Source organism: Panthera leo, chromosome B1, assembly GCF_018350215.1.
Source record: "Panthera leo isolate Ple1 chromosome B1, P.leo_Ple1_pat1.1, whole genome shotgun sequence".
NCBI classification, from domain to species: Eukaryota; Metazoa; Chordata; class Mammalia; order Carnivora; family Felidae; genus Panthera; species Panthera leo.
Window position 1 is genome coordinate 75535100 of NC_056682.1, and position 25590 is coordinate 75560689.

At 39.6% G+C, this 25590-nt stretch overlaps 1 protein-coding gene across 1 annotated transcript in view; it reads left to right on the forward strand.

The window, feature by feature from the left end:
- Positions 1-2020: 2020 nt before the first annotated feature.
- GATB (glutamyl-tRNA amidotransferase subunit B) overlaps positions 2021-25590 on the forward strand; it is an 84736-nt gene continuing 61166 nt past the window's right edge. The window contains exons 1-2 of the mRNA XM_042935308.1: positions 2021-2209; positions 4111-4261. Of these exons, the coding sequence (XP_042791242.1) occupies positions 2034-2209; positions 4111-4261 (327 nt within the window). The 5' untranslated portion in view covers positions 2021-2033. The remainder of the gene's footprint in view (positions 2210-4110; positions 4262-25590) is intronic.

Here is a 25590-nt window from a genome sequence, read left to right on the forward strand (position 1 = left end):
GCTCATTACCAGTGGTAAGGTAGCAAGGATCCCGCTGTTCTTTTGCTAAAAGATGCCTGTGCTCACTTCTGAGATACAGGATTCCCCTTTCCTCTACATTCCTATCAAAGATGGAACCATGCTGTGATCAGAAGCAACTGCCCTGACACCCCATCTAGGCCAGAAAAATCTGAGGCACTAAATGAGAAAGAGAAAACAAACTTACCTAAAGAAAAGGTGGGCAATATGGAAATTCAAAGGAGAGATACTAATGAATCTGAAGAGTGATCTGAACCTGATAGAAAGGTCAATAATTAACCATGACTTTTGGAACAAATCTATTCCTCTACTTTGCAGTCTCTGTCATTTCTCTCATTTTCATTTTGGTCATGAATAAATACTTCCAGTGTAGCAATTTGGATCAATGATATGGGTGAAAAACAGAAAAGATGGAAAAAGTAAATAATGACATTTTGAAGAGAATGACTAAAATTGCCTCCAAAGAGGGATTAAACTGCATAAAATACCACAGTTGTACAAAAGTATTGGTGGAAATGGATCATAGGTTAAAGCTGTCTAATCAATAGGTTATTTATCAATAATTGAAAATCTACCAGTGGGAGGTATGCAGAGTATGCAGCTTTTTCCCTGCTCCATACTCAAAGTCAGGCATCCATGATGCCTACTTGACTTCTCCTCTTGTATGTCTCCAAGGCAACCAAAATCATGTTTTCCTGCAAACCTATTTCTTTTCTAGTTTCTTTATCTCAGTGAATAACTCCACCAGCCATCCATTTTCACAAGCCAGGAATTCAGGAGTTACTTGACCCCACCTATTCTATCACCACCATATCTAATCCATCACCAAGTCCTTCAGTCTTACTTCCTAAATCTATCTCACATAGGTCAATTTCTCTTTGCCTCCACCACCACACTATTTCATCATCCCCCTCCTAAACAACTACTACTCTAAAGGGCATCCACTCCATTCCTTGTCAAACACATTTTCCACACTGCACTACTTCATTCAACAAATATTTTTAAGGGGTCTACTTTGTACTCTGATAACACTTTGTTGAATAAGACAAATTCCCCATTCTCAAGGAGCTTGTGGAGACAGAAGATAAACATCAGATAGTCATAATAAGCACTATATAGAGAATTAAAATAGGGTGAATAATACAGAATGGCTGAATGATTGTTCTGAATTGTGTGCTCAAACACAAGAAATCAGTGAGAGTTTCAGAAAGGGTTTGAGTTTCAAAGAAGTCCTTTGGGATGATGGTATCTATTAAGGCTTTTTCTCATGTAAGAAAAAGTGTTTCAAATACTCAGCAAGAACAAAAAGGAAAATAAAAATGTACCTGAAGGTACAATCTAGGTCTGTTTGTCTCCAAGCACCTCTCCTTAAATACAGCACTTATTACCTACATGAAAGTATCCTAGTTTTGTTAACTTTTCTGTATAGCTCCTCTCCCCATAACGTAAGTTCCACGAGAATAGTGGACGTAAACGTCTTCCTCGTTCCTTTATCGTCAGTGCCTAAGAACTGTGCCTGGCATATAAGTAGGCACCCAAGTGAGTATTCGTGGCATTAATGCACAAATTAGTGTGTGAACGGGCAGAGTAAATAGAGAAAATAACTGAGTGAATTTGGAACCTCAGGAAGTCTTCGCGGAGATGTCAAGTTCATTTACTTCAGCTGTTAAGGTTAACTGAGGTATAAGATCCCGCCCAGGTTTCTTAGCTTTGGATCTCCGGCACCACCTGCTCTTACTCAAACTCATCGAGGCACTCCCAGCCACAAACCTCTCCAACTCCCCGCTAGGAGGAGTCACACCTCCCGACCCAGAAGCCCTCCCACCCTCTCCTCTAGTTCTCCTTCCCTCCCCTCCCCAGCAGAGTTCCGGCAGCCTTCGCGTAGCAGTGCTCACTGGGAATAGTAGTCTTCCGGTGTGAGGCTAAGGAGTTTTATCTATTTCTAGAACTACGCTTCCCAGAGAGCCTCGCGGCAGAGGAAAGCTGTGTCACCTGACCAGGACTCTGGCGGGGCAATGGCGGCGCCCATGCTGCGCGGGTGCTGCCTTGGAAGGTGTTGGGCTTTAGCCTGCATTGACAGCAGTTCTCGCCACGGAAGAGGGGCCGCGACTGGGTTCACGTCCAGCGGGAAAAGGGGACAGAGCTTCGTGGCTCAGCAGCCCCTCCTCACGGCCCAGAAGTCAAGGAAAGGGTATACGATTTCATACCATTACTGCCCACTTAGGTGTGAGGTGGAACTGCCGGAGTGGGGAGGTGGTGGCCACTACAGCCTGGCTTCAGTCTAGACGTTTTGTGGGCGGGGGGGTTGGACTATAGCCTGAAACCTAAATGAAAGAGCAACACGAGCCCTCTGTCAGCCTCGCCTCCACACTAAATCATCAAATAGATAAGCATATTTGAGGAATTCGTGAGTGTAAAATCGCAGGTGTTTTCTTGAATGTAAAACTACACACACCGAAGTGTGGATTCAGTCACCTTACTAATAGCACTGCCAGTGGGGTCCGTGACAATAAGCGGGATCTTATTTAGCTGACATTTATTTAGCGCTACTGTGGGAGAAGTGTTTTCAAAGTAGAGAGGGATCCTTTACCTACAAGCTCTGGATGGTGGTGGCTTAATATTGTCAGAAAACTCCACCTATCTGTGGAGGTGTTTAATGTTGAACGTTTTCTAGACCCAGGAGGATGTAGCCAATACAAGAGATCTTCCTTCTGATTAGAGAGCTTTGCTTCTTTTGTTAAATAGCCTCTAAACAGCTGTTTATACTTTATAAGACTTAAGTAGTTTCTTTTTAAATACAGAAACAGAAGGCACGTGTTTGGTAATCACTATATCCTTTGAGACAGTTAAGTTGGCATTATATTCGCTTTTCTGTTCGAGCGACAGAAGGAAAATGTCCAGAAACGTTCAGCTTCTATTCCTTTTATAAATTAGATCGTCCGACTGTAAATGGAAAGTATTTTTTCTGTCATGTAATGAAACTTAAAAAAAAAAAAAAAACTTTTGAGTAATGTTTTAGCAAATGCAGACTTTCTGATGAGTTTTTCATTTAATTCCTCTCAGTAGCAGGCAGCGCTTCCAAACTTTAAAAGGAAGGACTTAATCTTCTCACAGTACTATAGATAGAGAACTTGTGTTGAAATGATTGGAACAAAACCCAATACATGCAAACAAAAACCTAGATAATATAGGAAATTGCTTGAGAGGAAAGCAGAATAGGAACAGAACATGGGAGGAGTATGTATAAACATGCATTGTCCAGGATGTATGATTTCAGAAGGAATAAGCACATTTACAAGAACCTGGAGAGATTTGTGTATGGAATGCTCATATAGACCCAATAGAGTAGGGGTGGCCAGATAGAGATTATTATAGCATTTAACAGCTTCTTAGATTTTGATAGCAATCAAGCATAAACAAACAGGAACCTGAAACTGTATCTGGGGAATTGAAAAAAAACAAAGCCACATCTTACAGTTTAATGTTTTCATTTGCACAAAATTCCCAGGAAGAGTATGATTTAGTGATGATTTATTATATCTGTGTCACTCTTACCATTTTACTTGCAAGCCATTGTTATAAAATGAATTCAAAGCATGATGGAGAATTTCCCTTCCTTTTTAAATAAGATATACAACTATTTATCATTATTTCTCTAGAAGTAAAAGCATAATGTTTATGTTAATTCTAAAATATTTGCAAGATCAGCTTTCATTTACTGAGTCATTAATTGGGAAAGGACAGTTAAAGTAGAAAATGCTGCTTTTCACTGAAGTCAGCCAAGCAGATGTCACGTGATACCCATTTCTAAATTGTTTCAGGATGCCAAATTGTCCCTTCATCACCTTCCTCTGTACAATGAGTTTCCTTATGCCATGTTGTAAATGCATTTTATCTTGCTGGTCTTGTAGATGTTCATTATGGATTGCTTTTGATTCAGTGATCAATACAATATGACATATTTTTAAATATAAGGATCTAAAATTTTAATAAGTTAAAAATATGAAATTAATACGTATGGTTTAGGGTTGTAGAAATTCATGCATAGTTGCAGATCCAACTACTTCTTAACCATTATTTTTTTCTCTTTAGTGAACACAAATGGGCAGCTGTGGTAGGTTTGGAAATTCATGCCCAGATTGCCTCCAACTCTAAACTCTTCTCTGGATCTCAAGTCCACTTTGCAGCACCTCCAAATTCTTTGGTATCTTTTTTTGATGCATCTCTGCCTGGAACTCTGCCGGTAAGGTTTTTGTTTAATCATATTTCATTAGAAAATGCTTATGTTTTATTGGACGTAGATAATGATTTCCTTGTTTTAACATCTTGGCACAATTCTTAGTACTTGTTTAGGGATTTGGAGTGAAGTAGGATGAACTAAATGTTTTCTAAAGACCCATCTCTGTAATTCTGTTTCTAAATCTAAATGTCATCCATTCATTCATACATGTATTCACTCATTTCACACACATTTTAAAATGTCTACTAAATACCAGACCCTGTGCTATGAACTGGAACATAAAGATGAGTGGCATTCCTTGCCTTTGAGGAGTTTAAAGACTAGGTGGGGAGAAGTGTCTTATAAACAAGTAGAGTAGTGTGTGATTATGCCTGTGAAGGTGATATGAAGGACATGGTTTTGGAACCCAGAGTGGGGACATCTAATTTTGTAAGAGAAGGATTATTGTGAGAAATTGGGGTATGAGTATGATTGGAAAGCTTGTTGAAACAGGTGGTGTCTGAGGTATCTGAGAAGCCAGATAAAAGTTAGGTAAATGAAGGAGGAGAAGGAGTCTGGTCACGGAAAACAACATATGTCACATGATATTATAGTGTAAGGTTCATAATGATTGTGATTATTGAAAATTAAGTGGTCAATAGTAGAAAAAGTCAACCACAGTATACATTGAATTAACTACTTATTTACTCACTTTCACTTAAACCCAGGGAATGACTAGGTCCAGTGTACTCAGTCAGCAAGATTGTTATCATATAATTTCATACAGTTAACTGGATTTTTAAGAAAAGGATAGAAGGAACAATATGAATATTTGAGGTAATCAATAAATCATAGTCTGTGCGGGACATACAATATCGACTGGGTGTGGGATTTCCTGCCATCCTTGGAGGGAGTGTGTATAGATAGATGGTGGGAACTGGCAGGGAGAGGGAAGGATGGGTGAATTCTGCACTGTCTAACATGTGAATACAAGTGAAAGCTGGTTGATGTGACCATTGGCAGACTTGCAGAGATGGAGGTTTACTTTTCTCAGAGTCACTGTCCAGAGTAGAAGGTTATGGGCAGTGCCTCCAATGTGCCTGCTATACCCAGGGCTTTGATTCTACTGGGCAGTGTCTCTTACTTGTGCTTTTTGTTGTGGAGGACTCCCATCCCTGCAAACCCTATCCAGGCTCACCTTTGATTTGCTGTTGGGTCTTTCTGGAGGAAAGACAGATAAAGGGATGTCTGTCCCTCCCTCCCTCCGGCTTAGAGTATCTGTCTGTGGAAAAATAATTTTTGTTTGGGAAGAGACAATTTTTCAGTTACAAGCATATGAGTTCCTGTTTGGGCAGAGATGCAGATATAGTAGAAATAGAGTAATATCTGTTCAGACAAGTGAAATGGAAAGCAGTTCATCATAACACCTCTCCTTTTTTCCTTCTGAGCTCAAAACTTTTTTTCACCATATGGTAGTTCATTATCAAGAGGCTACACATAACCTCTGATTTCTTTCTAGGTTTTTGCAGCTGGGAATACAGAATCCAACATTTATTATAGTTCACATTTAGAAATAGATCTATTTGCAGATAGGTATGTTTTCTGTAAATAGGCTTTCATTTGTGGCTAAATGTGGTCAAGTATTAGAGACAATTTAAAATAACTAAAATGTGAACATGCTTTGAAAGACTTCTTGCTATACACCAAAGAAGAAGGTGCTTGCCCAGTGATAAGCATAGCAAGAAAACAGTGAAGGTGTTTGGGACATTTAAGTGGGTGAAAGCAGACATGAAATCAAGGGCAAAATTTTTATTAGTCCTGTTTTTCTTAATATTGGAGAGATTTGAGAATACTTAAATACATATGACTTATAGTCAACAATAAGATATTCCATACTTAAAAACTGTGTAAAGAAGGTAGATTTCATCATAAGTATTCTTACTGCAATAAAATAAAATTTTTAAAAATGCTGATGAGGAACCAATGAAGAAGAGCTAAAAACAGTTAAAGAGGCTTGAACATATGCATTGTAATCGGTCTCTCTCCCTACCCCAAAGAAACCCCACTGAAATTACAGTAAAAGAATTTAAAAGTTATAAACCTATAAGAGAATGGGAGACCAGAATACATGAGAGATGGTAGATGGAGGAGGGACTGACTTAGCAGAGCTGAATTAAGTATAACCCAAGAAAGGGCCACTAGTGAGGAGTGAGACGGCATGCCCTTCATAGCCTCAGAAGTGGTCAGGATATGGGATCCTTAATTATTGTGGAAGGCCAGGGAGAGGTGGAAACAAGGGATTGATTCTGAATCTGGATATGGAGCAGTTAGACTTAAGGTCCTCTCCCCTGACCCTCTGTAGCTGCCCCACCCCCCACAGGAATCTATAGTTTTAGGAAAAATTCAACTGGTAACACATTCTCCCTGGGAACCCCAGGCAGAGGAAAGGCACTGATGTTAGAGATTGTCTACACTCTAGACTCCAGGGCCTGCCCAGTGCTTTTTTCTACACTGTTTGGGGACCTCAGGCAACCTTGTATAGCCATCACTCCCCTTCCCCAAGCAGGAATCTGCAGGAACTTGTTTGGAGATTACATGTCCCTGGAACGAAGAGCTTCAGATACTGAAACTTGGAGTGGTAGGGGTCTCTATAAACAAAACTGCCTGGTCACCTGATCATCCTAGAATGCAGGCCACCGGTCAACAAGTCCTGGATACTTACGTTGAACTTGTAATCAGCATTTTAGTACCCTACTTCAAAATATAGACCGATAGCCAAAAATCACTAGACTTTTGAGGAAATTCTCCTACATAATGGAGACAGCCCCAAATAAAAAGACTAAAAGAAATAAGAGGCAGCAGATAATGCACAGGGTAAAAGAATACCTTAAAAATTAAAAGCTTTTATAAATATCCTCAGGTAAAAAAGGTAGCTGCACCTTTGAGATAAGAGCATGATAGTACTTTTTAAAAATAATTAGAACTAAAGCTCCAAGAAATTAAAATTATGATGACAAAAGAATCCAGAAGAGTTAGAAGATAAAGTTAAGAAAATCTTCCAAAAAGTGTAACACAAATACAGTGAATTGGACAGTTGGGGATAAAATTAGAAGATTAGAGAATCAGTCTAGGATGTCCAACATCTGATTCATAGAAGGTCCAGAAGACAGAAGAGAGACCATAGACCAGAAGAAACTATCAAATAACACAGATTCATTTCCCAGAACGGAAGGACCTGAATCTTCAAATGGGAAGGGCCTGCCAAGGACCCAGTGCGAGGAACAAAAAGAGTCTCACATACAGGCATGTCATCGTGAAGTGTAGGAGCCTGGGATAGAGGTAAGATACTGGAACTTACATAAAAAAGAAAAGAAAGGTCACATGCAAAGGACTGGGAATCAGAAAGTCATCAGACTTCTATTTTTTTTTAATTTTTAAAGGTTTATTTATTTTGAGAGAGAGAGAGAATGAGTGGGAGAGGAGCAGAGAGAGAAAGAGAAAGAATTCTAAGCAGGCTCCTTGCTGTCAGCATACAGCCCAAGGCAGGGCTCAAACTCACAAACTGTGGGATCATGATGTGAGCCAAGATCAAGAGTCAGATGCTTAACGGACTGGGCCACCCAGGCACCCCATAAAGTCATCAGAATTCTTAGAAGCAGTGCTTAAAACTGGAAGAGAATGAAATGGTATCTTAAAAAAAATCTTAGAAAAAAATGGTTCTAATTTAGAATTCTGTATCCACTATCAACTGTGACAGTAGAATAATAATATTTTCAGACAGGTTCTCAAAAACTTGGCATTTTACTATCATGAAAACCTACTGGAGTAATGGAGAGGTTCCAGATTGCCAGCCCTGCAGCAGGCCCCAGGGAATCTGGTGGGACAGCAGGATGGATGGCTCTAGAACAGAGCCATTTCGAGAAAGAATGGGTAGCTGGGTGGGAATAGCAAATATCTAATGTTTGTGTAGATACAAGATTTTACATATAGAGTCTTTGAGAATAATAAGCAATAAGTAAAGTGAAAAATATGAAGCAAATAATGAAATAAAGACTTGTCAACTCCAAAAAACACACAGTGTTCAAGAAAGGAAATGTGATCATAGTATACTTAACAGCTTAGCCGAGAAACCCATTTACTTAATAATAATAGAAGAACCAACTACTGATTTAACAAAAGCTGATATAACTAGGATTTGGGGAAATAAAAGAACTAAATTCTTATCTACCATTATCAGAAGTCACATTCCAAATTGATAAGGCAAGAAAAAAGTAAGAATATACTCTAGTTTTGGTCACAGATTCAGGGAGGCCCCTTTCTGCTTTCCATGCCCTAAGTTGGTAGATTGGTTTTTGTTTTTGTTTTTTTGGCTTTTATTCTTTTTTTTTTTTTTAATTTTTACAAATAAGGCAATGAGTGAAAAATTTAGAGTTCTCAAGAGACAGATTAGTCAAAAGGGTTTTCAATGATGTATTAAGAAATTTTATGTAAAAGTAATATTAAGTAATCAAATATTAACCTCTGCTGGTTTCTCAGCCTTCTGCTAGTGAAATATCTTTTTTGTACCCAAAGTCCAAATAGTGACAGACTCCCCGCCACACTCCCTACCTGTGATTCCCATCCTTACCATGCTTTTAGGAGGAACAGGCTCATCTATATTCTAGATTATTCATACCCAAATTTATGCATGTCGTGGGAGTATGTGCTTTCCTGGAGGTGAAGTGACCTACCTACCTACCAGTTTGACTTTTTGGACTTTAACATTACTCAGCTCACCATGGGATTGGACTGAAGAGTGGCATATTTTGTTCCTGAATAGAAATGTAGTAAAATAGAAAGCATGGGTAAATTCTAAGAGGCAAAATAAGATAAAAATACTGCAAAATATCTTGCCTTATAACTTTAATTAAATTATCTCCTGGGGGACACCTGGGTGGTTCAGTCAGGCGTCCGACTTTTGGTTTTGGCTCAGGTTTGTGGGTTTGAGCCCCATGTCGGGCCGCATGCTGACAATGCAGAACCTGTTTGGGATTCTCCCTCCCTGTCCCTCTGCACCTCTCCTGCTTGTGCGCTCGCGGTCTCTCGCTCTCCCTGTCTCTCTCTCTTTCAAAATAAACACTAAAAAAAAAAATTATCTCATAGGAATGAAATTGGCCAAGTCATGGGGCTCCATGTTCTAAAACAAGAACACTGTGTCATTAGGACAGCTATCAACTCTGTCTTTTTCCCAGATGAAGGAAGGATTGTCACTTGGCAAATGGCCAGCAGCCTTGGCCAGCAGGTGATGGATTTTTCCAAAGGTCCCCTGGCACTGCATATTACTTAAAAATAGGAAGATAAATATGACAAGACAGCTCAAAGATCTGAAAGTGGTGCTGCCAGGGAACAGGACTGGCGGGTGAGGGCAGCAAGAGCTGCTGGTTTTCATTATAAATTATTTCAAAATACCTGCCTGTAATAAATTGTTAAACAACTAAAAGTTGTGAAGGAGTAACATATAGATAAGAGGAAATTATTGATAGAATCAGGTTCCTGAGAAAGCAAGAAGTATCTTCAGAGCACAGGAAGAAAGACAGCTTTCCATCTGTAATCTCACGGAAGATGGTCCCTCCAACCCATGTGTAAAGGCAACTTTTTAGTTTGGGTTGTGGAAGGTTGAGGAATCTCCCATCTGGTTTTTCCCTTTCCTAGCAAACACTGTTTCTTACATCTCACACTCCTTTTTGGAGCTCTTTCCTGCCTGAGTCAGTATCCCTTGCATTCTGGGTCTGTGGGTGATTCAGTCTCTCACTTTTTCTGTGCCTCCAGTCGTTTCTAGCTCTTGAATGATAGCACAGAATTCTAAGTTGACAGTTATTTCCCCTCAGCACACTGAAGACATGATTCCATTGTCCTCAGGCATCTATTATTGCTGATGAGAAGTCTGCATCCTTTGTAAGTAATCTGATTTTTTTCTCTGATAGCTGTAGCCAGGACATGTCTAGGTGTGGATTTGTTTTTATTTATTCTGCTCAGTACTCAGTATGATTTTTCCACTTGAAGACTCTACCCTGGATTGTGGAGGTATCTCTGCGGGATGAATTCATGGCGGCCTCTACCAAGGCCCATTGGGCTTTATTAAACAAACTGTTTCCATGTTACTTTCTCAGCTCCTGAATATCACTCAGCTTGGATAGTGCCAACATTCAAGCCACACCCATGCTAGGTACAGGGCCAGGGGCCCTGATTTCTCAACACTTTCTTTTCACTTTGACCTTGAGGCAGGTGGCCTGTTCCATATCCACTCCTACAGTTGGTGGCAGAACATTTTCTGCCTGGACCAGGATTTTGTGGTTCCCATCTCCCTGCCCCAGGTGTCTCACAACTTCGACTTTTGCTCCTAGGGCAGGGGTGGGGGTTGGGGGGGAGGGGCTTTAAGTGGCCAACATCTGGTATCCTCTCCACCTGGTGAACAATAATGATAGTAGTAAAATCAACTGACATTTACCGAGTGCATGGTATGTGGCAGGGACTGTTCGAGGTGCTTTCTTCATATGTGTTAACCTTTTTAAATCTCATAATAACTATATCAGACAGTTCTCGTCATCATCCCAATTAGAAAGTAAGTTAGAGAAGCTAGACACAAACCCAGTAGTCTGCCTTCCAGGTTCAAACCTGTAACCCCTTTGCCATCCTATCTCTTATAGTGACCCTTGGGTGATACATGGCTTTAAGCTCCACTACTGCCATGGAACCCCAGTTTCCTTTCTGGCTTTTGAACTTAGCTGTGTGTGTGTGTGTGTGTGTGTGTGTGTGTGTATTTATAAATTTATACATTTATATAATGTCTGTGTGTATAGATACAGTACTTGTTTTCATCCACCATGTCCCCTCGAACCCCAGTGTATCTGTACTCCCAGCTATCTATCACTTAGGCTGCTATTTTGACCAGTGGTTACAACCCCAGCCCCCTGCCCCTATTCTGATTGATGACTCTTCTGAATGTTTCTTAGGACCACAGGCATTTTATCTTCTTATTTTACCGTTAGTTTTAGAATTATATGGAATCCCATCATAAATCTTCAGACTGAAAAGGTCATTCAGCCCATTTTCTTGCTTATAGGCAGGATTACAGCTAAACTAAGGACAGCGTTCTTTGTTTTTATTAGCAGGGATTCAGCCTTACTCATTACTTTGACCTAGTAAAACCTCTTACTCTGGTATAGGATCTTCCTTAACTTATTGAATAATTATTCATCTATAGAACTTAAGCGAATCTTAGGTTATCTGCCTAGAGTTTACTACTTCCTACTTATCAGTGTCATCTCGATTTCTCTACTTATAATACTTTTATGAGATGTGAAATGGGAAGAACAATAGGAAAGGAAACATATTTGTTTGATAAAATGTCAAAGTTACAACTCTTGTAATTTGCTAATGTTTCTAGTAAGGGTGAGATTTCATCAAGTTTGTTTGAAATTTGTGCTTGTGCAAACATGCTTGGACCCACCCACCCACCCACCCTTCAGTCTGTTACTTGAAATGCTTGCCCCCTCCTAGTGTCAATCCCTATGCAGGAGAAAGCAAAGAGAACATTCTGCCTCTGTTGATGCCAGCTGGTAGGTTGCTCAGCTATGGCCAGTAGATAGCTACTTCTGATAATCAGGCTGCGCCACAATTAGATTAATTAAGAACTAGTGACTCTGCTCTTGTTTTCCTTGTTTGAAAGCTCTTATCTGTACATAACACCGAGCCCCCTAGTAACTGTAAATGTCTATTGTTTCCAGAACAGGGGAAAGGGCTGTAAAAACTGTTTTCCACACGTAGGCAAGAATATTCTCCTCTTTTCTCAGGGTTAACCTGTCTAAAAAAGCATTTGAGGTTTTACATATCAAAGATGTTTGGAATTGGCTCTGGCAGCTATGGAATGAAAACTGGAAGATTGTTTACCATATTTTACAAAACTTTCTTTTATGCCCGAGAGTATATACAGTTGACCCCCAAACAACACAGGGGTTAGAGGCACAGAGTCAGAAATCCATATATAACTTTTGACTCCCCAAGAACATATCTAATAGCCTGCCGTAGACCAGAAACCATACTAATAACATAAATAGTCAAGTAACACATATTTTGTAGATTATATGTATTATGTGTTATTTGTATAATAAGTCTTCTAGAAAAGAAAATGTTAGTAAGAAAATTATAAGCAAAGGAAATTTATTTGTCATATTCTCCTGTATTTGTCAGAAAAATTCCACATATAAGTGTACTTGCACAGTTCAAACCTATGTTGTTCAAGGGTTAACTGCATTACTATTAGCAAGAAGAGAATGGAAGAGGGGGAAAGATATGATGTCAATATATCTGAGATGATGCCTGCCCTCTGGAAACTAACAAACGATGGAGAGATGATGCTTTATATTAGAGATTCATACTTGAACATGTATGCCACGTTGCACCATAAGGGATCTTGGCCCTTAAAGAAATGATGATGTGAATACTTTGTAAAATACTTTGAGATTAATTTAATTTTTAAATTTCTTATGGCATATTTATTTAAAGTTAGCTGTCAATATCCTAGCTCTCTGTACATAGCAGATACTAGTAATAACTTTTGTTTTGAAGGACCTAATAGATTTAGAAATACTTGACTAGTTCTAGAGAGCATTAGGCTGAAGTGCTTTCCTGACTCTTAATTCTAAATGTAATTATAAAAGTTGTTAACTCAAAACTTCTAAACGAAATAGAAATTTAAGAACACAGCATTAGGGAAGTGTTTAAATGCATACATTTATAATCAGATCTATATTTACCTCTCTGTCCATTCATACTAGATTATGTTAAGTTATTTGACTAAGAAGACAAAATGTGACAGTTTTCTATTAAAATATTTTTCCATTTCAATGATTTGCTTTAATGTAATCTGTAGAATTTATAATTACATTATATTCTCAGTCTTTAATCTTGCCAGTCATTCTCGGAGTCACTTTGATGGTTTTCCTTCCTTCTTTTGTAAAGTAGGGTGTTCCAGGGGTGAGGAGTTTTGCCCTATGACCCTTGTCCCTATAAAAGTGGTGTGTCTGTGAGTTCAGACACACAAATGTGGAAAAGTTCCCTTTCGGCTCCTAAACTCTTCTGATGGTCCAACACTTGCCTTATGATGTCAGTAACTGGCTATCTGAACTCAGATGATTCATGAGGGTGATGGACTCACATGTTCAGTAGGCAGCATGACCTCTCCCCTCACGTGGGAATCATTTGACTCCTTCCCTGCCATGGATCTTTTCCCAGCTCTCCGTAGATTCTTGAAAGCCTCCCTCTTCACGACCATTTTCACCTCCCCTACCCGGTAGCAGTCTTACCTGCAGTATTCCCCACGTGAAGTCTGACTGTATTAATAATAAGGCTTCTACTTTGTATCAATATATATTTGTTTTGTATAGTTGATTGACCATCCTTTTTGTGTATATTGTTTATAGCAATTTATGTGTTTGATTGTAAGTTTCCAAAAAGCAGTTCGTGGACCTTTCTTGGGACGCTTGACCGTACCTTGCATATAACATGTATATAACACCGTGAATAGATATTTCTCTATATAATGGCATGCACATACATGAGGAGTCCATATGAAATAAAGTTCTAGGTGTCTAAAACCCTTTTGCCATTTTTTAACCTCTTTATGGGAATCTTTCTGAAGTGTATTTTATACTTTCCCACTTTTGCATAGGGTATATTGAACATATAAGCTAACCTCTTGATTACTCAAGGTCATCAGCAACGTCAGTTATTGGTCAGTGTTGTAATATAATGGTGCCTTCAAAGGCTATTGAGGTGTATAAACCTATCTGATCCTACAGTAAATGGATCAGATACAGTAAAAGCCATTTTTTTTAGGTTTCATATTGCAGTCTTTTTCCTTGCTATTATAGTTATCTACCCCTCACCTTTTTTTAAGCTGCTGTTAGTATATTTGACTCAAGGAGCCCCTTCTTGCTCATTTGCTACTTGTCAATCATTGCTTCTCATCTGCTGTAGCCCAGAAAGCCTGATTATTCACTTGCTATTGTAAGTAAGAACAAGGCTCTGCACAGAGATCTGGTCTACAATACAAAGTACATGAGTGGTAAGAAGCTTGTTAGCTTCTTAAGGTTATAAACAGTATGAGAATGGAATAGAAAGAGATCCTGGAAATTATTCAATTTAGTCCTTTTAATTTACAGATGAGAGAGCTGCTGTTGTGACTTGACCACAGTCACACAACTGCTTTGTGTCCCAGTCAGATTAGAACTCATGCTTAGCTTCCAGTCTATATTCCACCATTATCGGAATTGCTGGTAGGCATTGTTATTTTGCAGGTATGTGTATATTTCAAAACATAATACCATTGACAGATGTGTATGTAATATGTTTACATGTGCATCCACATGCTGATAGACACAGAGAGGCATTGACTATTTAGCATGGACACTGATATTATGCACAGTTTCTAACGACAGTGTCCACTGGGTGAGAGATCTAAATCTGGAGAGAGATAAAAGAGGGAAAGAGTGCTGATTCCGAAGAAGAAATGGAGAAAAGAAAATCTAACCTAATTAGTCTTTCTCCAGACCCACCATTAAGGGAGCAGCTGTAGCTCTGGGTAGCTCTCAGCTGTACATATCACCATGCAAATACTGATTATAATGAAACATTCTTTTAGGATCTTTACTATATGCTTCCTCCAGGAAAATTTTCTCTACATTTTCTTTTGGTTCATGAATTCCCTGTTATGTCTGCTCTGCTCTTTAATATATCCATTGAGGTGGTTTTTTTTTTTCTTCTGAGAGTATCTTCCATATATAGAAATTTGGTTTTTTCCTTTAAATGTCTTCTGACTTTTTTTTTTTTTTTAATCTTTATTTATTTTTGAGAGAGAGAGACAGACAGACCGACAGAGTGTGAGTGGGGGCGGGGGGGTGGACAGAGAGAGGGAGACACAGAATCCAAAGCAGGCTCCAGGCTGCGAGCTGTCAGCACAGAGCCCAACATGGGGCCCTAATACACGAACCATGAGATCATGACCTGAGTCTAAGTTGGATGCTTAACCGACTGAGCCACCCAGGTGCCCAAATGTCTCCTGTCTTTTAAAAAATACTGCCTTGGGGCACCTGGGTGGCTCAGTCGGTTAAGCGTCCGACTTCAGCCCAGGTCACGATCTCGCGGTCCGTGAGTTTGAGCCCCGCGTCGGGCTCTGCGCTGATGGCTCAGAGCCTGGAGCCTGCTTCCGATTCTGTCTCCCTCTCTCTCTGCCCCTCCCCCGTTCATGCTCTGTCTCCCTCTGTCTCAAAAATAAATAAACGTTAAAAAAAAATAAAAAAAAAATACTGCCTTTTTTGTGTATTCAGTTTTTGAATTCTTTAGTAATTTTATGTATTTTCGAAAGGTTTTTTTTGCCTGAGAGAGAGAGAAAGAGAGCGCACATGTGCAGGGGAGGGAGCAGAGAATCCCAAGTAGGTTCTGTCAGTGTAGAGCAGAGCCTAACACCAGGTTTGATCTTGCAAACTGAACCATGAGATCATGACCTAAGCTGAAACCAAGAGTCTCATAGTGTTCAGAGTACAGATCTTTCACCTCCTTGGTTACATTTATTCCTAGATATGTTATTCTTCTTGATGCAATTATAAATGGGATTGTTTTCTTATATTCTTTTTCTGGTATTTCATTCTAATAAAAACACAACCAATTTCCGTATATTAATTTTGTATCCCTCAATGACATTTGTTAATTCTAATAGTTTTTTGTTGGAGTCTTTAAGGTCTTCTATATATAGTATCATGTCATCTACAAATAGTGGCAGTTTTTCTTCTTTCTTTTTTTTTTTTTATAAGTTTATTTACTTTTTTTTTTTTTGAGAGAGAGAGAGAGAGAGAGAATCCCAAGCAGGCTGAGTGTTATCAGCACGGAGCCCAACTTGGGGCTCGATCTCATGAACCATCAGATCATGACCTGAGCCAAAATCAAGAATCGGACATTTAATGGACTGAGCCACCCAGGTGCCCCAGTTTTTCTTCTTATCAGTTTGGATGTCTTTTTTTTCCCTTGTCCCATTGCTATGACTAGGACTTCCAGTAATGTGTATTGATTATGATGTTAGCTGTGGGTTTGTCCTATATAGTCTTTATTACGTTGAGGTACATTGCCTGTATACCCATTTGTTGTGAGAGTTTATCATAAATGGTGTTGAATTTTGTCAAATACTTTTTCTACATTTGTTGAAATGATCATATTGTTTTTATCCTTCATTTTGTTAATGTGGTATATCACGTTAATTGTTTTTTGCAGACATTGAACCATCCTTGCATCCTTGGAATAAATCCCATTTGATTGTGGTATGACCCATTAAATGTGTCATTGAATTTGGTTTGCTAACATTTTGTTGAGAATTTTTGAATCTATGTTCATGAAAGATATTGCCCTTTAATTTTCTTTCTTTCCTCTTTTTTTTTTGTAGTATCTTTGGTTTGGTACTGAACTAATGCTGGACTCTTAGAATGAATTTGGAAGCATTCCTTCCTCTTCAGTTTTTTGGAATAGTTTGAAAAGGATAGGTGTTAGCTCTTCTTTAAATGTTTGGTAGAATTTACCCATGAAGCTGTCTGGTTCTGGACTTTTGTTTCTTTGGGGGTTTTTGATTACTGATTCAATTTCATTATTAATAATTGGTCTGTTCAGATGTTCTATTTCTTCCTGATTCAGTCGTGGAAAGTTGTGTGTTTCTAGGAATTTATCCATTTCCTCCATGTTGTTCAGTTTGCAGGTGTATAATTGTAGTGGTCTGTCAAAATCTTTAGTATTTCTGTGATATAAGTTTCTCTTTCATTTCTGATTTTATTTGAGTCCTTTTTTTTTTCTGGGTAAGTCTCACCAAAGGTTTATTAATTTTGTTTTATCTTTTCTGTTTTTGTTTTTATTAAGACACATTTTTTTTCATAAGTAATTTATTGTCAAGTTAACTAACATACAGAGTATGTAGTGTGCTCTTGGCTTCAGGAGTAGAGTCCCATGATTCATCACTTAAATGCAACACCCAGTGCTCATCCCAACAAGGCCTCCTCCTCAATGCCCATCACCCACTTACCCCTCCTCCCCAACCCCCCCCCTCCCCACATCAACTCCTAAGTTTGTTCTCTGTATTTAAGAGTCTCTTATGGGTTGGGTCCCTCTCAGTTTGTAACTTTTTTTTTCCTTCCCTTCCTACATGGTCTTCTGTTAAGTTTTCAAATTCCACATATGGGTGAGAACATATGATATCTTTCTCTGACTGACTTCACTTAGCATAATTACCCTGCAGTTCCATCCACATTGTTGCAGATGGCAAGATTTCATTGTTCACATAGCTGTTCAAGGCTAGCTGTGGGTGTGGCTGAGTGGGAGCAGTTTTGGAGGAGTATTAGTCTCAAATGAGCTACCTGCCAGTTATGGCAGGGTGGGAGCTGCTTTGGGGATTTGCTGGTCCTGACAGAGTCTGCCCATTGGGTATGGCAGAGTAGGAGCCATTATGGAGGGACACCTGCCAAGGCTAGCAGGTTGGGTGTGGCAGGTCCATGGAGGAACACAGGGGCAGGGTGAACAGTGCTCGCAAGAACTGGCTCTGGCCAGCAGTGGGCCAGCTAGGTAGAGTGCTTGCCAGTGCTTCTGTTCCTGGAGAATATTCCTACAGATCCCTGCCTCTTTCACATGCCCTAAAACTCATCATACATCTGCTTCACATATGGCCCGGGTACTTTTCCATCTTCTGCCTCTGTGCTCAGTCTCCAAGCAAGTTAGCTTATGCATAGGCCTTTTAAGAGAAGACACTTGGTTTCCTATATCTCTGGCTCCCTTGGAGGTAAGCCCCACTCATTTTCAAAACTCCTAGAGTTAAGCCCCGCTGATTTTCAAAGCTCAACATTATGGGGGGCTCATCTTCCCAGTATAGTGCCCCAGGGTAGGGGGTGTCTGATGTGAATCTTTTTTTGCATTTATTTTTTTTTTTTTTTAATTTTTAAATATTTACTTAGAGAATCCCAAGCATACTCCGTGCTGTCAGCACAGAGCCTGACGTGGAGCTTGATCTCATGAACTGTGAGATCATGACCTGAGCTGAAATCCAGTCAGATGCATAACCAACTGAGCCACCCAGGTGCCCCCGGTGTGGATCTGGAACCCCTCACTCCTCAAGGATGATCTCCACACGTGTGATATTACTCCCACTTGTGGATCCCACATCAGTGGTGGAGGACCCAATACACATCTCTCCCCCTCCTACCATTCTCCCATTCTTGCTGTGGCTGTTTATAACTTTAGCTGTGGAAGAATGTTCTGCTGCTCTTCAGGTCTTTTTCAGAGAGGGCTGCTCTATGTAGCTGCAGTCTTGGAGTGCCTATGGGAGGAGATGAGTACAGGATCCTCCTACTCCACGGTCTTGATCATCCATTTACCCATTGCCTTTAAAAGTTATCATTTTCCAAAAAGAATTTATCCTTTATCCTTTATCATTATCCAAAAAAAATTATTGAATAATTGCCTTCACCTTTGTATGGAAATGATGGTGCCATCTCATTCCTCTTAAGAAACAACAAAAAGTGGGGCACCTGAGTGGCTCAGTCAGTTAAGTGTCCGACTCTGGCTCAGGTCATGATCTCGTGGTTTGCGAATTTGAGCCCCACATTGGTCTCTGGGCTGACAGCTCAGAGCCTGAGGCCTGTTTCAGATTCTGTGTCTCCCTCTCTCTCTCTCTGCCCCTTCTCTGCTCACACACTCTCTCTAAAAAATAAATAAATCATTAAAAAAAATTTTTTTTAGTAAATAAAAAAAGAGACAACAAAAAGCAATATGATAGAATTGAAAGGTTCAGCCAGCTATGGTGGGAGACCCATGAGGAAACTGAGGTTTTGTCTTGCCCTCCACCCCAACCTTGGGGAACCTGAGGAAAGTCACCTGGCCTTTTCCCCAGGTGACTCTCCTAGGCCTGTAAAGCATCTCTCTAACCCAGCCGTGTTTCTCTGCTGCTATCTGCCTTTTTCCTGATAAGGGAACATCTCTAGGCAGCATACTCGGTCTTCCCAGAGATTCATTCCTGAGGATGAAACCTTCAGTATTGTATTTGGAAAGGGATTTTCTCCCATTTCCACATTCCCTTATGCTGGTTTGTTTTCCCCTCAAAATATGTGCTTGGATGAGAGATTGCACACAGTAACAACGAACCCTTGTCAGAAAAGATGGTGCTATACTTAGAACACATAACTGTTTGTAATGAATTTGGTACACTACTGCACCAAAAAGTCTGTCATACTAGAAAGTGAGGCGGGGATATGTAGAAAATAAAATATAAACACATTACCAAAGATACCCAGGAGTATGAAAGCTTAGGGGTCTTTTGTTGATATAAATATATAGTAGTTAAAAAAATTACCTAACAGTGTTCTGTGACGCTATTTTTGTCTCTGACATTCAGGCAGCTCATACAGGCTTTGTACTGGTGATTTATACTAGCAGCCTGTAATAAAAATGCAGCCTGAAATCATGCAGCTGGGTACCATTCATTTTTCCTCCATGGACAGTACCAGAACTTAAAAAATTGCAGCAGACATGTAAAAGCTCTTCCCTCACAGGAAATGATGCCCAGCCATGGCAGCTGGCCCTCCTGGGTTTCTTCTGCTCTATGGAGTCATTGGTGATGCTGTGCAGGTTTCTAGATTGGTTTTATGAGTATGAGAAAAGAATTTCCAGGAAGATATTATGTGGTTTTAGGGGGTCACTAAAAATAAGACCCCCTTCTCCTTTTGAATCAGAACCAGTGGAGAAATCAACACAGAAGTCAGATAGAGATGAGCATATCAGCTTTATTACAAATAATGACTTGATTGAAAAATGCAACCTGATATATAGCCAAATAACTTCTAACATTTTCTGCTTAAGTTGAACTGGCTCCCCAAAACTGTAGGCCTTTCACTTGTTGGGGAAGAGCCTGCTTCTACAGAAGACTTTTCAAGTGTCCACAGTATACCAGAATATATCATCTCTGTGGGCATGCTGATCGGAAAGAGCTCATATAGCTTTGATGATTTATGCTAGAGGCCTGTAAAAAAATGTTCAGCCAGAGGGGCCAACTCCCATGTGCTTGCTTCCTTTTCCCAAAGTCACTATAGTCAAGTCACTCCTCTTTTGGGAGAACAAAGTATGGAGTAGAGAGCAAAATCTAGCTATGGTAACATAGGAACAGGAGAATGGAGAATGCCCACTCTGCCTTCAAAAGCATGGGACAGTTTTATTGTGTCTGGCAGTAGATGTGAACTACTCTTTTTGGATAGGTTCTGTGGAATTCTTTCTCCATACCACAAGTATATATACACTTGTCATCTGAGGCCATTGGGAGGGGTCTTCCTTACCTGGTCATTTCTGTGTGTATTTTCAGCTTTATATTAATATGGTGAGGGGGTGAGGTGGGGAATGGTTGGCTATTCTGTACACTGCAGCATCTTGGGGAATTTTTTTCCTTAGCTCTTTTTAAAATCTTGGCAAAGTTTGGAAGTCATTTTGCCATTGGCATCTCAGATGACAAACGTCAGCTTGGTGAGGTTGGCATAGTTGGTGTAGTCAGGCTGGGCTTCTCTGAAGAGCATTCTGTTCCTTGTGGCAGAGCGTTCTTGCCAGTGAGCCTTCATGTTTTCCAGCCTTCCACCACTGGTTGCATCGTTATAACAGGCCTAGAGCTGGGACAGGAAGAGGAAGTGGGAATATCAAAAAGCATTTGCATTCCCAGGAATCTTAAAGTATTCTGTTCCAAATTCTGATGCATGAATCGTCTTTCACAAGTGTAAAAGCAAGAAGCATAATCAATCAAGGGTCTTTGTCATGCTCTGAAGCTTTCTTAGGAGATGCAGGCAGGAAATAATATGTGATTGTCAATAGTGTCCTGAATTCTCAGTGATGTTTGCAAACTCATAGGCCACCCCAGTGAGCAAGGTCAGAGGCTCCAACCTCAGCCGACAGAAGAAGAAGCTGAGGGCTTTGCTGACTTGCCTTAGGGAGTCAGGGAGGTCAGGAGCCCAGTTAAAAATAGAAGTGAGAGTTGCCTGGTCCCCATTCTGCAGTATTTCTGTTCTGCAGTATTTGCTAATTGTTCATTTCCAACACATAACAGGGATTTTTTTCCTTTATAGCTGGTTGTAAACTTTTAAGATGCCTGTCCTCACTCATAACCTGTGTTTTCTTATCATAGCTGGCTATCTTAGTTGCCTTCTTTTTCTCTTCCATTTTTACATCTATGAACATAGAGAAGTTAATGTGTGTGAAAGCACTTCATGAACCCTCAAGGGGCATGTAAATGTTTTTGGTATTATTATGATACTCATATTCTTAACTTTGTGTCATTAAATTATAAATACTTGCATTTCATAGTGGCCAGTAGGTTTGGGCAAGGAATGGAGGTGGTTAAATATTTGTGTAATGCTCACTGAAATAACTTAAGGTTGCACATGTCACAACAGCATGAATTTATTTAAGATGAGGTTCTTGACCATGGATGTCTTTCAGAGAAGCACACATTGAGAAATTTCATGTACATTTACATAGTGAAGCAACAGAATGGAAGCATCAACAGAAAATAAGATACCCACACAGCTTTGGGGGAAGCTGGAAGTATTTTCAACCAGAAAATATATAGTTGGGGAAAATAATTTACCTACCAGGTAAAAAACAATAAACAAGTTGTCTTTCCATATTCTTGATTGCAAACATGTTGCCTATATGCAGGATTTATATACTTACATGTGGATAGTAGAGAATTTCCTGTCAACAGATTTTTCACGTTCCTGGAGGGTTGCACCATACTTCATCACCTCTGTAGGGCCTTAGTATGTCCCACTTAATGTTGGCATAGGAAAGTTTTAGATAGATACAGTATCTAGAATGTTTTCCTTTCCACAGCTGATTTTCAGCAGCAGTGAATATAAGCCTCTGATACACATGTACAGTTTATGAGTTAGCATCAGTTTAAATAGCTCCTGTCTCCTCCAGGCTCTCTCTCCCTCTTATGGCTTGTAATATCTCACCATCCTCTCAGGTAGAATTATCTACTCCTTTCTCCTGCCCCCACACTTTTTATTTTGAAGAAATTCAAACTTATGAAAAAGTTGAAAAAATAGTACAGTGCACATCCATCCTGCACCTAGATTGTTTTTCCCTCTGGATGAGTCATTTGAGAGTAGGTTGCAGACATCATGGCACTTTATCCATAAATACCTTAGCATCTCTCTCCTAAGGAGCAAAAACCTCCTCTTCTCTGCTCACTGAGAACTGATCACAACTAACAGCGATACAACACTGTTCTCTAAAACACCGTTCATACTCAGGTTTCCACAGTTGCCTCAGCATTATCCTTTATTTTCTTCTCCCCAGGCCAGGATCCATTCAAAGATCACATACTGCAACTAGTTTTCTTGTCTCTTTGGTATCATTTCCTTCCTTTTTCTTTCTCCTTTCCCTTCCCTTCTTTTAAAAGTCCAGGCCAAGTTCTTTTGTAATCTATTTTTAAAGCAAACATGATTAAGGAAATGGGGTGTTTTGCCCTATGAAGGCTTGGCTTTTTTCTTTTTCTTTTACTTGTTAACCTCCATGATTTCATGGCTTGCCATGAAGCCTCTAAGGAGATGTATTCCTGTTGGGTACATAAAATTAAAGATAGTTTTTTCTTCCTAAAAATGTACATCCTGATAGACTCCTCCAAAGGCTCGCTCCTCAGGACACTCATCAGGGACTGATGAACGCAGCAGGTACATGTGCCTGTAGGACTTTGCTTTTGGTATTCACAGGCCTTGTTCCACCAAATTCCCTATCCATCCCACTAGTGAATACCCAGCTAGCATTTTTTTTTTTCCTCTTCAAATTTTTATTTAAATTCTAGTTAGGTAACATACAGTGCAATATTGCTTTCAGGAGTAGAACTCTGGGGTTCATCACTTACATACAGCACCCAGTGCTCACCACAAGTGGCCTCCTTAGTACCCATCACCAGCTAGCCCATCTCCCACCCACGTGCCTCCGCCAACCCTCAGTTTGTTCTCTATCATTAAGAGTCTCTTATGGTTTGTTTCCTTCTCTCTTTTTTCCCCCTCCCATATGTTCATCTGCTTTGTTTGCGAAATCTTATGGTATTTGTCTTTCACTGATTTATTTCACATAGCATAATACACTGTAGCTCCATCCACATCACTGCAAATGACAAGGTTTCATTCTTTTTGATGGCTGAGTAAAATTCCGTTGTGTATGTATACACATACCTATATATACCACTCCTTTATACACACACACACACACACACACACACACACCCCATACCTCCTTTATCCATTCATCAGTTGATGGATATTTGGGCTCTTTGTTTTCATAGTTAGGCTATTGTTAATAATGCTGCCATAAACATTGGGGTGCATGTACCCTGTATTTTTGTATCCTTTGGTAAATACCTAGTAGTGCCATTGCTGAATCATAGGGTACTTCTATTTTTAACCTTTTGAGGAACCTCCGTACTGTTTTCCAGAGTGGCTGCGCCAGTTTGCATTCCCACCAACAATGCAGAGGGTTCTCCTTTTTCCACATCCTCACCAACACTTACTGTTTCTTATGTTGTTAATTTTAGCCATTTGACAGGTGTGAGGTGATGTCTCATTGTGGTTTTGATTTGTATTTCCCTGATGATAAGTAATGTTGATCGTCTTTTCAGGTGTCTGTTAGTTGTCTGGATGTCTTCTTTGGAAAAATGTCTAGTCATGTCTTCTGCCCATTAATTGGATTATCTGTTTTTTGGGTGTTGAGTTTGCTAAGTTCTTTATAGATTTTGGATACTAACGCTTTATCTGATATGTCATTTGCAAATATCTTCTTCCATTCTGTAGTCTGCCTTTTAGTTTTGTTGATTGTTTCCTTTGCTGTACAGAAGCTTTTTATCTTGATGAGGTCCCAATTGTTCATGTTTGCTTTTGTTTTCCTTGCCACCGGAGACATGTCTAGTAAGAAGTTGCTACAGCTGAAGTTAAAGCGGTTTGCCACCTGTGTTCTCCTCTAGGATTTTGATGGTTTCCTGTCTCACATTTAGGTATTTCATCCATTTTGAGTTTATTTTTGTGTAAGAAAGTGGTCCAGGTTAATTCTTCTGCATGTCGCTGTCCGGCTTTCCCAACACCATTTGTTGAAGAGACTGTCTTTTTTCCATTGGATATTCCTTCTTGCTTTGTTCAAGATTAGTTGACCATATAGTTGTGGGTCCATGTCTGGGTTTTCTATTCTGTTCCATTGATCTGTGTGTCTGTTTTTGTACCAGTACCATACTGTCTTGATGAATACAGCTTGAAGTCTGGAATCCTGATGCCTCCAGCTTTGCTTTTCTTTTCCAGGGTTGCTTTGGTTATTTGGGGTCTTTTGTGGTTCCATACAGATTTTAGAATTAGCTTTGTGAAAAATGCTGGTAGTATTTTGATAGGAATTGTGTTAAATGTGTGAATTTCTTTGGGTAGTATAGACATTTTAACAATGTTTGTTCTTCCAATCCATGAGCATGGAATGTTTTTCCATTTCTTTGTGCCCTGTTCAGTTTCTTTCATAAGTGTTCAATAGTATTCAGCCCATAGATCTTTCATTCAGCATACAGACCGTTGGTTGGGTTTATTCCTAGGTATCTTACAGGTTTTGGTACAGCTGCAAATGGGATCAATTCCTTGATTTATTTTTTCTGCTGCTTCATTATTGGTATATAGAAATGCAGCAGATTTCTGTACATTGATTTTATATCCTACGACTACTGAATTCATGTATTAGTTCTAACAGTTTTTTGGTGGGGTCTTTCGGGTTTCCTCAGAGTATCTTGTCTGTAAATAGTGAAAGTCTGAGTTCTTCCTTGCTGATTTGTATGCCTTTTATTTCTTTTTGTTGTCTGATTGCTGAGTCTAATACTTCCAGTACTATGTTAGATAGTAATTAGTGAGAGTGGACATCTGTCTTGTTCATGACTGTAGAGGAAAAGTTCTGTTTTTCTGCTTTGAGGGTGATATTAGGTGTGGGTCTTTCATATATGGCCTTTATGATGTTGAGGTATGTTCCATCTATCCCTGCTTTGTTGATGGTTTTTATCAAGAATGAAGGCTGAAATGCCTTTCTAGAGTTTGGTTGGTTCGGGCCAGTTGTTTCATTTCTCAGCAAGTCAGATCTTTCACCATAATACTGTTCTTCTATACAAAGATGAAAGTAGATCTCATTCTGAATCATTAGAGCTTTTGACTTATGAAATTTCTTACCACTATCACTGATTACTCTTGAGACTTCAGTGATATGAAACAGTTTGTCATGCCACTAAA